At 40.7% G+C, this 16,105-nt stretch overlaps 1 protein-coding gene across 1 annotated transcript in view; it reads left to right on the top strand.

Annotated features, from left to right (window-relative positions):
• Positions 1–2,076, top strand: part of LAPTM4B (lysosomal protein transmembrane 4 beta) — a 62,898-nt gene extending 60,822 nt beyond the window's left edge. The window contains exon 7 of the mRNA XM_030012839.2: positions 23–2,076. Within this exon, the coding sequence (XP_029868699.1) occupies positions 23–97 (75 nt within the window). The 3' untranslated portion in view covers positions 98–2,076. The remainder of the gene's footprint in view (positions 1–22) is intronic.
• Positions 2,077–16,105: the final 14,029 nt, after the last annotated feature.

The raw sequence follows: 16,105 nt of genomic DNA, 5'->3' as shown, positions 1-16,105 counted from the left end.
ACCTTTTTTTCCTTTCCTGCAGGTCCTGTTGCCACCGTATGATGATCCTGTGAACGGAGCTGCTAAAGATCCACCACCACCTTATGTGTCAGCATGAGTGAGAGAGTGCTGTGTACCTAGGGAGGATAGCTTTACTTTTCTGACATTGGAGCAATAGTTTGATAATTTCACTTCCAGGATATAACCCCTATGGGTTACACTTTGCTGTTTTGCTGACATATTGAAACTAAATTGTATGATTAAAATTCTGTAGATAGTTTTAATAATTTGCTGCAACTACAGTAGTGTTTCAGAAACTAGTGAACTAGTTTCAGAACAATTCTGGGTAGCGCTAAGGTTACAGTAGTCACTGAATAGCTTTTCCCACCATGTCTGACATGCAGTGATAGAGAACATAGAACTTTGCATTCTCAGTCAGGTTCAGAGTGTGACTTTCTTTTTTTTATTTGTAAAACTTCCAAAGCATTACAAATGTGTTTGTCAGATGCCCACTTTCACCTTCAGAATACAGATCAAGTCCAAAAAAGTGGCATTCCACTTCATTCCTGTTCTGCAAGAATTTATTAAGTTGTTATGCTATGAAGGATTATGATTGCAAGAAGAAGAATGAGTCTTACACACCATTCTCATCAACCTGGCTAATGGGAAACAAACTTAATCAGGAAGAATAAGTGTGGGAAATGAGAGTAGACAAAGCACTCTGTGATGTGTAACAAGCCAGAACCTGCAGTCTACATGGACTCACTTCATCCCAGCCCGCAACCATTCTTACGCTCAAAAAAAAGAGTTCTTACCAACTTCTGGTAATTTTCTTTGCCTGCCTACACACTTTTTTCCTCCCCAGCAACTTCACAGATAGTATTTTGAGGTCACAAAATCCCTGCTTTTAAAGTCCCATGGTTACATGACAAAGCTGCGTCTTTCGCACTCAATGTGCAAATATTTTCCCATTGGAATGTGCCTGTAAATATCGCAATGTTCTGCTGAGTGTGAACTAAATTATGCAGATTCTAAGATATATGTTCCCAACCTATGGGAAACTTATGCATGTAACTTGCTCGAGCATTAGCAGATATGTTTTGCTTGTTTCTCGTATACATCAACGTGGGGATTTTAGATTCCTTTTATGACTGAACTGGTTGTGCTGAGAATCTTTCTCATGGGACTCATCCATCCATGAATGCTTGTCTGAGGTATTTATTTCTTCCCCAGAGAAGTGCCTCCTGCACATGTAACTTTTTGTTGTTGATGAAGGTTCTACTTTTAATTGAAAAGGAACAGGAAAAGGGAATATAATGTGTGTCTCTACCTCTCACCGTTTCCCCCTGTGTTGTCTCCTCTGCATTTGGCGTGATTGAACAGGCTGAAGCTAGACTGATGCCATTGCACACCACCCCAGGTAAAGGGCAGTGCAGAGCTGAGGCACAGTTTTGGAGGGGCACCAGAAGAAACCAAGGTGCCATCTCTCCTGTGACTGGGCTGGCACATGAGTCCACACTCTTCCTAAGGAGGACACCCTTTCTCACCCTCAGTGCATTGACTCCATTCTGCAGACTGAAGAAGAGTGGAGCTTTTCCTGCCTTTTTCTGGAAAAGAGCTTTCCAGGGGAGCACAGGACCAACAACTTGTTTTCACAGAGGTTGCCACTGTGACCTGTCCTTGTAGAGGCCAGGGAAGGAAGGGCCAGACTCGTTCTGCCTGTCTCTAACACACACCTGGGGAAAGGCAGGTCCCCATCTTCTTGTTGGAATTTTACTTTAGGGTTCATCTACTCTGAGATCAAACTAAGCAATGCTTCTGACCGAACCAATCCTGAGGTCCATCCATCAATCTCTGTCACAGTCCTATTGCTTCCTTCAGAATAACTCCATGTATTATTATCTCATTACAGTTATCTTCAGGAATTAACCTGAATTTGGGGTTTGGGCTGGCTGGCTGGGCTTCTGAGCTTCATTTTCTTTCATTCTTGACAGATTTGTGAAGGATTTTAAACAGTCATCTGTTTGAGAAAGCTGGTTGTAAATACATCGCATCTGTGTATACAAACTTCTCTATAATAAAAGGGTGTTTCCTCAAGACTACGGAAATCATTTTTGCTGGTTTTCCAAGCACAAACATAGACAAATTCCTGTCCAATCAATCTGACATGGCAGGATTTTCTCTGTAAATGACCCAAACCACAGTTTTTCAGTACACTCACCAGCTTTCCCACCATACTGTATAAATGAAGAATAGAACAGTAAGTTCTATAATTTATTGTACAATTAAAAAAGAGATAATTCAAGCTTTTAGTTCATTGTCCAGAACTGCAGGCAGTTTTCCAGGTCTGGTGAAGTGTGTGATACAGAACAGGGCTATACCGAAAGCTGGGGTTTCTTTTTCTCCACATCATTATAGGGATAATGTTGTGTTAATTCACATGAAATTTCTGTAGACTTTAGCTTATCTTACTAAAGAATCAAGACTTCTTCACACACACCATACGTGCATAAGTGGGAGTACGTGTGTCCTGCCAGTACTCCTAATACCTTTTGGATTTTGTCCAATTTGAGTTAAAGAGGGCAGGGAAGTTATGGTATCAAAACCATGACATTCCTGCACATAGTGTAGATAGGCAGCTGGGTAGGAGGGAGCAGCTAATGTAATGTAAGTTCAGCTCTGCTGACATATTAGAGGATCCATGTGGGAGATGAGTTCCCCCGCTCCCAAAGGAAAACGAGATCCTCTGGGTTAAATGAAGAGATACGAACGCCAGCTGAAGGTTTTTTGTCCTCAGTTCTTGAATTCACTCTCCATTTCCATGTCTAATCCTGGGGAATTCAGACCACAGCTTTTCTATAATTCATTTTTAATAGTCAGTCATCTGTGACACAGAAACCCATTAAAAACCTGGCTTCTTAAGTTTCTGTGCTATGGGAACTGCTTGCTCCTAACAGTGCTTTTTTTCACTATCCCTTGCATTTTTCCTTTCTCCCAGATATTAGGAGCATGCTGTTACTCAAGTTCTGTCCTGTTTTCTTATCTTAAATTCTAACATAGCAGTTTATTATTAATAATTTCTAGTATCTTAAGAGTGGAAAAAAAATATTTTCAAGGTATGTTGACATGGAACATCATAAATATAGGACCAAAACCAGCAAGTAGGAATCTAAACCTTCATAGTACCAGAAATATAAGTAGAACTTTTGCTGAAATCTTCTAATTTTTTGAAATATCTGTTATAAGGCATTGTAGGCTTCACAAAGCCTACACATGCTAAGGCACAAATCCCATTTCTCTCATCTGTGCCTGATGCTCTTATTCTTGATGGAACAATGCAGCTTCCCTTTGTGGTATCCATGCATCGTATTGGAGAAAGCAGAGAGGAATTCATAGTGGTGACCCAACAGTGCGGCACTCGTGCTTTTAAGTACATTAAATTTTCTAAAACAATTATTAACGACCATTATTTTAGGTGTTAGCCTGTCTGTACATCTTTGGGAAAACCTCTGGTTGGTAAAAACAATCCAGATTTCATATGTTACCAAAGGCCATGTCAGATCGATTTATGGCCAGAGAAAAGATTGCCAAGGAAGCAGAGGGAATGATAACTAACAGGGGAGGTCCCAGAGGACTGTAGGCTTGCCAATGTGACTCCCATTTACAAGAAGGGTCGGAGGGAAGATCTGGGGAACTACAGGCCTGTCAGCCTGACCTCGGTACTGGGGAAGATTATGGAACTGTTTGTCTTGAGAGCACTCACATGGCAAGTCCAGGACAAGCAGGGCATCGGGCCCAGTCAGCATGGGTTTACGAAAGGCAGGTCCTGCTTGACCAACCTGATCTCCTTCTATGACCAGGTGACCCACCTAGTGGATGAGGGAAAGGCTGTGGATGTTATCTTCCTTGACTCAGCAAGGCCCTTGACACTGTCTCTCATGGCATACTCCTTGAGAAGCTGGCAGCTCATGGCTTGGACAAGTGTACTCTTCGCTGGGTGAAAAACTGGCTGAATGGACAAGACCAGAGGGTTGTGGTGAATGGGGTGAAATCCAGTTGGCGGTGGGTCACAAGTGATGTTCCCCAGGGCTCAGTGTTGGGCCCTGTTCTGTTTAATATCTTTATTGATGATTTGGGTGAGGGGATTGAGTGCACCCTCAGCAAGTTTGCAGATGACACCAGGTTGGGAGGCAGGGTCGATCTGCTTGAGGGTAGGGAGGCTCTACAGAGAGATCTGGACAGGCTGGATCGATGGGCTGAGGCCAATCGTATGAAGTTCAACAAGGTCAAGTGCCGGGTCCTGCACTTCGGTCACAGCAACCCCATGCAGCATTACAGGCTTGGGGAAGAGTGGCTGGAAAGCTGCCCGGCAGAGAAAGACCTGGGCGTGCTGGTTGACAGCCGGCTGAATATGAGCCAGCAGTGTGCCCAGGTGGCCAAGAAGGCCAACGGCATCCTGGTCTGCATCAGAAATAGTGTGGCCAGCAGGAGCAGGGAGGTGATTTTCCCCTGTACTCGGCACTAGTGAGGCCGCACCTCGAGTATTGTGTTCAGTCTTGGGCCCCTCGTTACAGGAAAGACATTGAGGTGCTGGAGTGTGTCCAGAGAGGGGCAACGAAGCTGGTGAGGGGCCTGGAGCACAAGTCTTCTGAGGAGCGGCTGAGGGAGCTGGAGCTGTTTAGTCTAGAGAAGAGGAGGCTGAGGGGAGACCTTATCGCTCTCTACAACTACCTGAAGGGGGGTTGTAGTGAGGTAGGTGCTGGTCTCTTCTGTCAGGTGGCTGGAGATAGGACGAGAGGAAATGGCCTCAAGTTGCGGCAAGGGAGATTTAGGTTAGATATTAGGAAAATTTTTTTTACTGAGAGGGTTGTCAGACATTGGAATAGGCTGCCCAGGGAAGTGGTTGAGTCACCATCCCTGGAGGTATTCAAAAAGCGAGTAGATGGGGTACTCCAGAACATGGTTTAGTGGGCATGGATGATGGTTGGACTCGATGATCTTGAAGGTCTTTTCCAACCTAAATGATGCTATGATTCTATGATTCTATGAACTAGTCTGAAAAAAATTCCAAATTCTGTGCTTTCAAAATAGGGCATTCCTCACCACTACTCTGTTGGCCAAAGTATAGCAACTAGGGACACAATGAACAGTTTTAACAAATTTTTGCTAACATCAACAAGTCTGCACACTGATGCTTGGAATATGCAAGGTGGAAGACTTGGCTACTGGTAAGGGCAGAATGGAGAGAAGAGTGGCAACAGGGACAGAGCGTGGGAGGGCAACGTTCATGTATGTCCTTTAAAGAGCACAGAGAGACAGATGTCACTGCATTGACAAGGTTCACTGCTACAAACCTGGTTGGCTTATGTGCTCTCTTTCTCCTGTGCTATGGTCAGGAGGAAATATAATTGCTCCTGTAATCTGTTACATTAGCTGTTATGCCAGTTCTGTTTCAGACTTTTGTCACTGGAGTGGATGATACCTTGGTCTTACTTGTTGTATGGCAAAGACATCTACAGATTTATTTTTCTAAACCCAAAGAAGTATTGGTTAAATTCCTGCCAAACTGCTTCTCTGGAGTGAAGTTACATCCTTAGAGGCTGCTCTCCTTAGAGGCTGCTTCTTTGGAGCTGAGTTATATCCTTCCCATTTACAAGTCTCTAATAGTTGCAGAAATTGCGGTCAGGTACCACGAAAAAGCATTTCTTTCAAAATTTCTATGCCTATGGCTATGGAGATGTTCCAGCACTATCTTACTTCACAGCTCTGAGACACCCAAAACAGCAGCCATAGCTATCTAAGGAGAGGCTTGGCTCTGATAAATCAGGATTAGAGTTCTTTCAGAGAAGGACTCTGGTATTTGTAAATGATGTCTCCACACCCATGGATTTGACCCAAAATGGTTCTGCAACGTGGCCAGTTTTTCAGCTGAATAGCTCAGCAGGGTGTGGAAGCCAGATCTGTGACCTTCGGCCTGCAGCCTGTGTCCACCTCCAGCAGAACAGGATACCAAAGCAACAGCAGTGAAAACCTCATTATCACCCAGCCAGCAGATATAAAGTTATTTCAGAGAAAAAAGGCAGTCCTACAAGTATATCCTAGACAATGAGCTACAACAGTAGTTTATTTTAATGAAGAACTTATGTGAAATTTAATGCAGTAAATTACTTCTTTTCTTTCAGATTTTTCAAACCTTTCAAATAGGAGAGTTTTCAGAAAGTCATGAAAGATTTGTCCTTTGTAGCCAGAGCTGGACTTAACTAATTAGTCTGAGCAGAGGACACAGGGTCACTTGGAAGGCTGAATAAACAGCAAGAAGATGAATCAGGCATGCAGCAGGGCTGGCTACTTGGCTTACAAGAGATGCTTGCTAGCCAGCAGAGACAGAAGAGCTGTGAAGCTACTCTGAGAGAGGGAGCTGCAGCACGGCAGAGCCTCTGCAGCCATTTCAGAGGACTTCTGTTTGCTCTTTGAGGTCAACATGACCAGCAATAGCAGGGATGAGCCACACACAGTGTTTTAGTCCAGAACCTGGGCTCTGTTACGGTATCTAAGTGCATCCTGCTAATAACTATATCTAACAGGTTTCTGTTTTCATATAAACTTTGCCCAAGTATCCAAATACTTCCAGTTTTTTGAGGGGTTGAGAGATTTTTTTTTTAGATTCCTTCTACTTCAACATCAGGAACTCTGTGGCATTGATCACCTGTAATTTTGAAACCAGTTCCTCCTCCAAAGTGCCCCATTTCAAGTCCCTTCATGACAGCAGAGGCATGGATGCAATTAGAGACAGAGGTCCAACATTGGTAGACTTTTAGCATCAAATCCTCTGAGTCCATTCAGTGTCAGGATGGGCAAGGTGTTCTTAAAAATATAGATACTGTCCTAATAAGACAAGTATGTTTTACTTTATGGATGGCAGATCCTGGGGCTCCTCTCTGGGTCAGAGGCAAGCACAAACAGGCATCCTGTCTCTTATGGAGAAAAGGTGGCTGGACAGACAATTACTTTTATAGTTATATTTTGTGTATCACCAGTACACCAGTTTAAGAATGCCGAATAAACAATAAATTGGTGGAACATTCTGGGAAATTGGTACTACTTATATGAATGCGGTCATTCTTGGCAGTATCAGATGCACTCACCTGAGGGCAGCAAGGCCAATGAAAGTAAAGGAACAAAGGCAAGGCAAGAGCTGGCAATTAGTTACAAATATTTATCTTTTGTGAATTCATAAAGTCTTCTCCCCATCAAATCGTTACAAAATTGGAATGGGTTTCATTTCCTTCATTGCACTAGAGCTGAGGATGAAATTAGCTTTATCAGTTGCACAGGCCAGCTTAAATTTCCTGCTATTGTGTGGTCCTGCATCTTTGCTTCTCATGAAGAAAAAGCAACTAAAGCAGTTCAAAATGCTTTTAATGAACCAGCCTAGTTGATACAGTAGTGGGGGGGGGGGGGGGGATTCCTCCAAAAATATTGACGTTTGCTTCTTTTTTTAATGCAAATGTTATCCTTTTAAATACAGATATTTAGTAAAGATATCTGTAGCCACATTTTCATCTTAGGAACTGGCTGCTTTCAGTTTCAAAGGTGTATTTTCTTTGTGGTTTTTTATCTTGTGAATTAGAAGCAAAAAAAGGCCAAAGCACAACATAATACACTGTTACCTTTTGGTTGCTTTTTCCTCTCTTTGCAATCCAATTTTTCAGCCTGGATAAAAATTTATGACACAGTAGTTTGAAAAAATAAAGTACAATAAAGGCAAAGTATCATTATGCTGAACAGACACTGTAAACACTCCAGGGGTCCAGAAAAGTAGGCCCCCTGTGAAAAAGTGAAGCTCAGAAAAACTCATCTGTAACTGTTGTATTCCTATTAGCACCAAGCAACATAACATATGTTTCCATAATTGCCGCTGTGCGGCTGTGCAGCAGCAACTTTGAGATGTGGGCTACATTTAACCACCAGAGCTGCCTTATCTGTGGCCCTTGTATGAGAGGCTGCATGGGCAGCACAGTAACAGCTGAGCTGGGACCAGTTCATTTTACATGAGCAGCCTGAGGACGAGCTACAAAAAGGGGTGTCTGAGAAAAGGAGGGAGGTGAATGTTTGAGGAAGTATGGCTTTGCCTCAGGGGTTATGAGACCAGAAAGAGTCACAAGCTGGGAAAGTTTTGAGATGTGATCCCTGATCATGTTTGTGATGCCTACGTACACCCAACATATGATGTCTTTTCTTGACATTTTTTAGTTTCTAACTAGCATTCCTGTATTATACTTATCACAGATAACAAAGTAGATAATTGATTCTTCTCTGCTTTTGAAGCAAAAAGAGTTTATTCAACTTACTGTGAGTGTAACTTTTCCTTTGGGTTCAATTCAGTGGCAGTATTAGCAGTATCCTTTTACTACCTAATCCGGTTTAACTCAGCTACAAACTGTACCAAGGTTACTACAGATCTTCTTTGGCATCTCATACTTTTATGACAATTTTGCTCTGATGCCTTTTTCTGTGAAATACCATTTTACATTTGGGTGGATTTTCCAGATATTTGGGGGCAGGGAGGGTTGAGGACTTTTTTTGAACATTACTAGGAACACATTAGATTATTTAAGACATTCGATATCTACAAAATCTACTACTATATCTAGTAGTATTTTCAAGAAGCCTTTCATCCTTTCTCCTTTCACTACAACTTCTTGTTCAAAGTTTTCTTCCTCTTCAGTCTTTAAAAGCACAGTGATCTGGTGCAGAGCCAAAACATTGGCAAATGCCATCACCACCACCAGTGGTGGTACTCAAAAAGCATGTTTTGTAGAGTTCCTGAATTAAAATTTTTAGACTTCAGGTATAACAGAGGATTCATCATACAAGGCTACAACTTAGAGAGGCTGAACACCATCTTTGGGGATTTTTTTTTAGGTCTCTTCCTACCTAAATTTTTCCATAATTCTGTCATTCAGGGCATTACTCAGAAAACTGATAATAGAACACAGGACTGCTTGGGGAAACAGTCTTTATTAAATTATCCTTTTCTTCTTTTTTTAAAGGGGCTATGAAATGGATCAATATGAGGTCAAGTGTAAACATAACACACTTGGACATTTCTTAGGCACTTTACCTGATACAACACAATATTTTGACTAGGGAACTAGAATGGTATAGCAACAGCATTGCACATATGAAATAGATTGCAAAACAGCCAATAAATCTCAGCTGTATGTGAGCAAGGAATACTCAGTGAGTGTGTTTTAAGAGAAATTCTGCCAGGATCAGTTTTTGACTCTATGGTGCTTAAAATTCTTCATCCATGACTTTAAAGAAAGCATAAATCACCAATAAAAAAGAAAAAAAAAATTAAAAAATTCTATTTTCCCTACACCTTAAAGCTGTAAATAATTCAAGCAGAATGTTTAAAAAACCTTGGAGTGGGTTAGCAAAGAGCTGAAAGAACCATTAGAGAGTTGGAAAATATGCCATCAAGTGAAAAACTCAGGAAATGCAATGCCTTTAATAACTCAGATTTAGGAGGTGACTTAAGGACACCATATAAGTAAGTACATAGGGAACAAAACTTCAATAAAAGGTGTCTTCAATGCAGCCAACAGAAGTGTAACAGCACCTAATAATAGAAACCTGCAAATAGAAAAATCAGACTAGAAACAAGCTGGTTTTCTGCTATTCTACATCTCCGTCCTTCATATTTGATACCATTTTGTAAGGGATTTTTTTTCTCCTTGGCAATTTTTTGAGTAATAAAGGACTGTTTTTGTAAGGCAATCCATACATTAATTCAGGAATGAATTAATGCAGAGAAGTTCTGTATCTTTCGGTATGTAGAAGGCTCAAAAAAGAACTCGGATGTTTAATTCCAAAACTGATGTCTAGACAGCATGTTCAATGGCTGCCCAACCTTCAAATGCTTCAACTTGCTTGACATTTCACTGCTCCCTTGGTGCCTGGAGTTCTGCATTGTGTACCCGGTTTTCTCCAGGCTGTGGAGATTGACATTGACCTCCTGCCTTGACCCCAGGGAAATCTGGTAAGGAGAAAGACCTGATAATTATGTTTAACACACTACCAGTTTGGACAGGGCTGAGCAGGTTGGTGCCCAGCTCATGCGCAAGCTCCCTGAAGCCGTTCAGCCACCTGAGTCCCCATGTGCTCTTACAACACACCCAGCACAAACCAACAGAAATCTGCTCCTCACAAAATGCAGAAGTGGCTTCTAGTGTCTTTTGCAGGACAGTCCAAGGTGCAGGTGTAGCTTGGCTGCTGCTAACTGCTGTTTGCACAGAGGCTTGGAGCATCTGCCCTGAAAGTGTTCCTGAGAGTGAGCACAGGGTGACCAGCACGAAGACTAGCAGACTGCCGGGCAGACCTGCTGCCCTTTCTCAGCTCCCAAGGTCCTCTGCACAGCCTTGGCAACAAGGACCAGACTTCTTTTCTTACGGGTTTTGGAACAGGATTGGCAACAAAGGGAATTAACACCTACATTTCCTTATGCACTTCATGAACCATCAAGTTTTCCCAGGGCCATTGCCATAAACCTAGGTGTTGCAGGGCCAAACTTTCAGGAGTCAAATATTTTCTAAGGTGATGATTTTTTTAAGAAACCACCAAAAACTCCAAACACACGCTTAGCTTAAAGACCGTGAGTAATCTCCTTTAAATCTAAGTTCAGTGCAGGCTTTGGTGCCTCCTATTATCTCCTCAAGATGGTTCACAAGTCAAACTTAACTGAGGGTTAGCATCATAGCTGTACCATAGCCAAAAGAAAAGATGATTCCAGTACACAACATTTAATCAAAATCAAACTGGTTCATAATAGCCACATTTCTTTGTATTAATTAATATACATTACCATAGTAGGCTTTTAACAGAATATATTTCAGCTGGGTCATTCAGAGACAGGCAAGTTTCACTAATCCTATTTTTTTATTAGCTTTTTTTAAAATACGGACCAGTGTATGTGTTTAAGTACTGTGTTTTTGTTGATACCTGCTATGAGACAATCTACTTCTTTTTTAAACTAGTAATATCATCAACTAATTTCATTCAAGATGAAATCAGGGTAAATCTCAAGTCAGGAGCCACAGCAACGACAGATCAGTCAGGCAGGTGTTTCTGCTGCAAATGATACCACAAAAGCACCCAGGGATCTGGCTGGATTGGCTACCATTTGGTTGCTTGGCATCTGAACCACCAAAATTTAAATGTTGATGTCATTTTCTTTTTTTAATCTTTGGTCTACATAGGTCTGTACGAACACCATTAGGTCAAGAGCCAGATTGCCTAAATTCTGCCAAAGTTGTTGTTCAGATGAAATTTGAGTGCCTATTTTGAGCACAACACAGACATTACCTAAGATTCATGAAGAACCTCGTTATTTCGCTTAAGATCCAGACACGGGTGAAAATTCAAACACTTCGCTACATTTAGAATATTTTTCATTGTGCAAGGACTGATTTAGAGCTAGCAACTTGCATGCTTTCTGGATCATGTTGTAAGATCTAAGTTCAGCTCCTTGGGTATGTCATCTCAATTTTGTCCCAAGAACTGAGTAAAAAACCATTGTCTTAGATTCTGAAGGAAAGGAGAGTTGAATTTAAGCATGGCATGGCTTAACTTACCAAGGGAAATGCTGAAAATGCAATTTTACTGTCCACATGTTGAACATTACAGCAAAAGTAAAGCCTGTGAATATACTTGGCAGAATGGAAATCCCGGGACAATTTTTCAGCTAGTTAAAGTTGGTGAGTGCTGTCCGCAGATGAATTCAGTGTGTATTTAATCAACAGCATATAACTTAATTGAGTCCCACCTCTGATAATATCATATATCAATTTTTTTTTCACCAGTAAACTTTGTCCAGTCTGGACAGTAATCATAAGCTACCACACAATTCTTCTGAAGAAAATGAAGAAAGGATGTACCCTATATATAAGGCAAATGCTTGCTTTTCAGGTACCAGCTGCAAGATTTCTCATTTTCTTCTTCTAAAATATTTTAGAGTCAAATGGAGTTTCCAAGAGAATTTCAGTAGAAAAAACTTTGTTAATTGCAACATCTGGGCTTCAATAAGCAAAACTTTTGCCTTTTGCCCATTTCTCTGAGCCACTGCAGGTGACTTTAGCTGCTATCCATGGCAACCAGAAAGATGGAAGTCTGCAGTGTACTGAGACAGCAAAGCAAAAAGGGCTCAACTGAGGTCATGCACACCAGTAAGTTATTTGCCTTTTTCAGATGCCTTAAGAATATGAAGTGATTCTTAGAATTAAGTACAGAGCCAGCCAAGATCCTAATCCTCAAACATCTGGATCTAAAACACAGAAAAATCAACACAGAAGTGTGGGAGAAAAGTAAGTGCATGCTCTTTACAAATCCATAGTCCTTCAAATCCTTTGATCTGTTTCAGTTCCCTTGGTTTTATATACGTAATGAAGTTCACAGATGGTGAACTGTGAACAGAACCGTGCAATTCATGTATCATTGGTCCATCACTAACACTCAGGTGAGTTGTTTTTACCACAAGTAAGAGAGAAACACTTTGTCATTACATCTGTGTTTGAATCTTTACTGAATTTGTTTTTAAGCAGCAGCATGTTCCTGGAATTATGGCAAGTGTCAACTGAATGGAAAGGATCCATGTAAGAAAACAGTATGGGTTTTCAAAAAATCTCTCTCTTAATTTCTTTTTAGAGGCTATATACTGTAGCATGTACAAATTAGAATCATGTAAGTGCAAGGAGGTTGCTAGCTATGGAAGAGATGCTCGAAACAGCAGAGAAAAGAAGTTAAGCACACACCTGAAGTAGAAAGGGCTTGTGGAAATAGCAAAAGGTTAATGTTTTGGCGGCGATGATGGGATATAGCATATTATCTATCTACTTCTTCAGGAAAAAAAGAGTAGATATAGCCTTGAACCCTATATTCTTATCTTTCTTGAAGTGATTTTAATCACTTTGTTTGATAACAAAGGAGAATGATAAAGTAATTAACCACTACTGGCCAACTATAACACACGTGCTTTACATGACAGTAGTTTTAACCACAGCAGACAGCTAAGCCAAAAATAAAAACCCCACATCTGTCTTGTCTTTATTTAGGAAGAGTAGTAGAGAAAGAAAAGATTGTTACAGTTTTACTTTCAAGCTATTGTAGAAATTTGAAAATCCCACTGTAACTAGAAGGAACTTGCCTTGTATGTTTTCTAAGATACCAAGTACCTGCTCATCCAGCACTTCAGGGGTCAGTGGAGACAGCTTCATTTCAGTGAGCACTGGACCCAGGAAAGGGCGTCTCTTCTAATTATATAATTAAGGCTAGTGCTTCCATTGATAGACTCCAATTTACATATACATCGGAAACTTTGCTTGATTAATTGCAGTGCAATGTTCTTATAAACCCTATGAGTTAATATTACATGTACATGATAACATTTCCAATCATAAGGCTGTCAGATACAAACTTTTGAAGTGATTCAAAAAATATGGTTTGATTTCTCCATAGACTAGTCAAGGCACTTAATAGTACAACAGTTTTATGGTCCTATTTATAAGCATTTCAAGCCTTGCATGTCAATAAATAAAAAGCTGAATTCCTCCACTGGCAAAAGCCATAGACTGTTTATTGCACTAACAACCAATATTATGTATTTATTTCAACTTTTTTACTAAGATCTAAATACTTTCTTGTTTGCAATAGAAACTAACTAAACTTTCATCTAGGCCTTTGAGAAACCTGTCTTGCTTCTGCTTGTCTACCCAGTGCTGAAAACTTTGCTATCTATAAATATTTTATTACAGTCAACACAGACAAAGGCAGCATAATAAGCAAGAGCAGCAGCAACTAAAAGCAAGGGAGACATGAACTTTGAAACACATTCATGTCAAGGGGAGTAGACAATTTCCATCCCAAATGACAGCACAGGTATCATACCAAATTTTCTTAACAATTGGATTGAGTCAGATAGTGCCCAATTAAAAGCAATTAATACCTTAGAGAAACTTGATTTGTACAAATGCCATCTCAGCTTTTATTCTGATTCAAGTAGTACTAAAGACTTAAGAACAAATTGTGAAACAAAGAATAACTAAAGATGTTGCAAAACATGAACAAGTGATAAATGTAGGATTAGTTTCCCAGCATTAGGTTCTACTCATCTAACCTGCTTTTTTTTTAGGCAAAGGAAATGCAGTAGATGTAACCTGTCTGCACTTCAGAAAAGCATTGCCACAGAGGACATTACCAATTGAAATAGGAACTAGGAGAAGGACTGTAAGCTAAGTATGGACCTAGCTCATGGCAATAGGAAAATGGGATGAGGGAGTGTTCAAATGGGAAAGTTAGAGAAAAAGTTATTAACAATTACTAAAAGATCAGTTTATTTAACGTTTCACTTTTTCATTCATGAAATTGGCAGGCAAAAGCAGAAGCTTTCTGATAAAACATAGGAGAGTCAATAGGCATTGTAAATATAAAGGAGAAGGAGGACCTCATTTGGAAAGAACTGAATGATCTTAAGAATGAAAGAACTAGAAGAGAGATGAAATACCATAATATAAAATGAAACATCATGTATTAGGTAGGATTTATCCACTGGCAAACAGGTGCAGCTGCATATATAAACTGAAGAAAAAGATGACCATCAGCCATCAATGGTAAAGCAGCCACTGAAAATTAAAATTAAATCCTAGATCACATCAGGCAAAGTATTTTCAATAAATAGAAATGGTCTAGTGAGAGCTTGTATGGCATATCATGTTCAGTTCTACCTCTCACACCCACAGGAACTAGCTCAGCAGATATACAGTGAGAACTTGCTTGTTGAGTGAAACAAGAGTGAAGGCTGAAAGAGAAAATGATTGATGTCACTAAATACATTAGCTAGGCAAGACTTGGAGAAGAAAAAGAGTGGTTTAGGTTGAAAGACAACATTGGTACTAGAAAACAAATATAAAATGGCCACAAATACATTTAGGCTGGAAATTAGTAGGAAGCGTCTAACTACCAGGAAGGTCTGAAACAGTCATTTAACACCAGGAAGAAAACCAATTCTCTGCTGTTTTACTAAAGCACCTGCCGTTAAGATGGAACGTACTTTCTGAAATGTGTTTTTTACATTATGTGGTTGCCTGTGATAATTCAAAAGCAGCCTACATCACTGGGAGTTTCAGAGACTGAGAGACTGAGAAGTATCCTTCCAGGCACTAAGAGAAGCCATGAAAGGAAAGAGGAGACTCAGAAAGCCTCTGGTATCCAGTTAGCAATCTTCAAGAACCTTAATAATTGCCTGCAGATCAAAGCATGGCTTGATAGAAGCTTGGCTTGATAGAGTCCAGCTTTTTCTAACATCTTCCAACTTTCCTCTACCCATACTCCCAAATGTTGACAGACTGAACAACATCTCTGGCAAATCAAAAAGAAGTCACACCATCGAAGTGTAGGATGGAAGCTCATCATGTGAGGAAGGACAAGTGGTGAAGAAACAGAGAAACTCTGTAATGTGAGGAATACACAGAACATCTGGTAAGGTATTAAATAAATAGCAAAGTTGATTAACAAAGTCAAATAAAAATCCCCCTATCTTCTAAGGTGTCTCTTATGAAACAAATAGATGCCTTATCATGCTGACTCACTGCCATCATACCCTTTTGTCCCATCTGCAGCTGGGTTACCTTCTGTGTTCAACCTGCCAAAAGCAGCAGGCTGCATGGCCTCTGGGAAGAGCTAGTGTTGAGATTATTTACGCTAAAGCTGCCAAGCCGAGCCTCTGGGCACTCATGTCATCTTCCCACCACAACACTTTCTCACCTGCCTTTTGTCCTCCTCTGGCAACTCAGCTGGTTCATCAAGCTACAGCACAGTGAAATCTTCAGGTGTACAGATTCTGTATTTTGAGATGACAGAGCATTAATCGGGACCATGGCTGGGGCCTCGTCCTATGCTACATTACAAAGGATGAAACAGAACGGGTGAACTGTTCTGTACTTAGCTCTGCTGGGTTTGCTACAATGTCTATCAATGTTCATCTGCCTTTTTGTTTTTCCCCTTTCCTCTAGCTACAGGAGAGGTTCAGGAGCCAGTGCTCAGAATGAAAGGTGGGGTGAATCTGGCCCCT

This window comes from Aquila chrysaetos, chromosome 4 (genome assembly GCF_900496995.4).
Source record: "Aquila chrysaetos chrysaetos chromosome 4, bAquChr1.4, whole genome shotgun sequence".
In the NCBI taxonomy this organism is placed as follows: domain Eukaryota; kingdom Metazoa; phylum Chordata; class Aves; order Accipitriformes; family Accipitridae; genus Aquila; species Aquila chrysaetos.
This window is presented reverse-complemented; position numbering and strand designations above follow the sequence as displayed.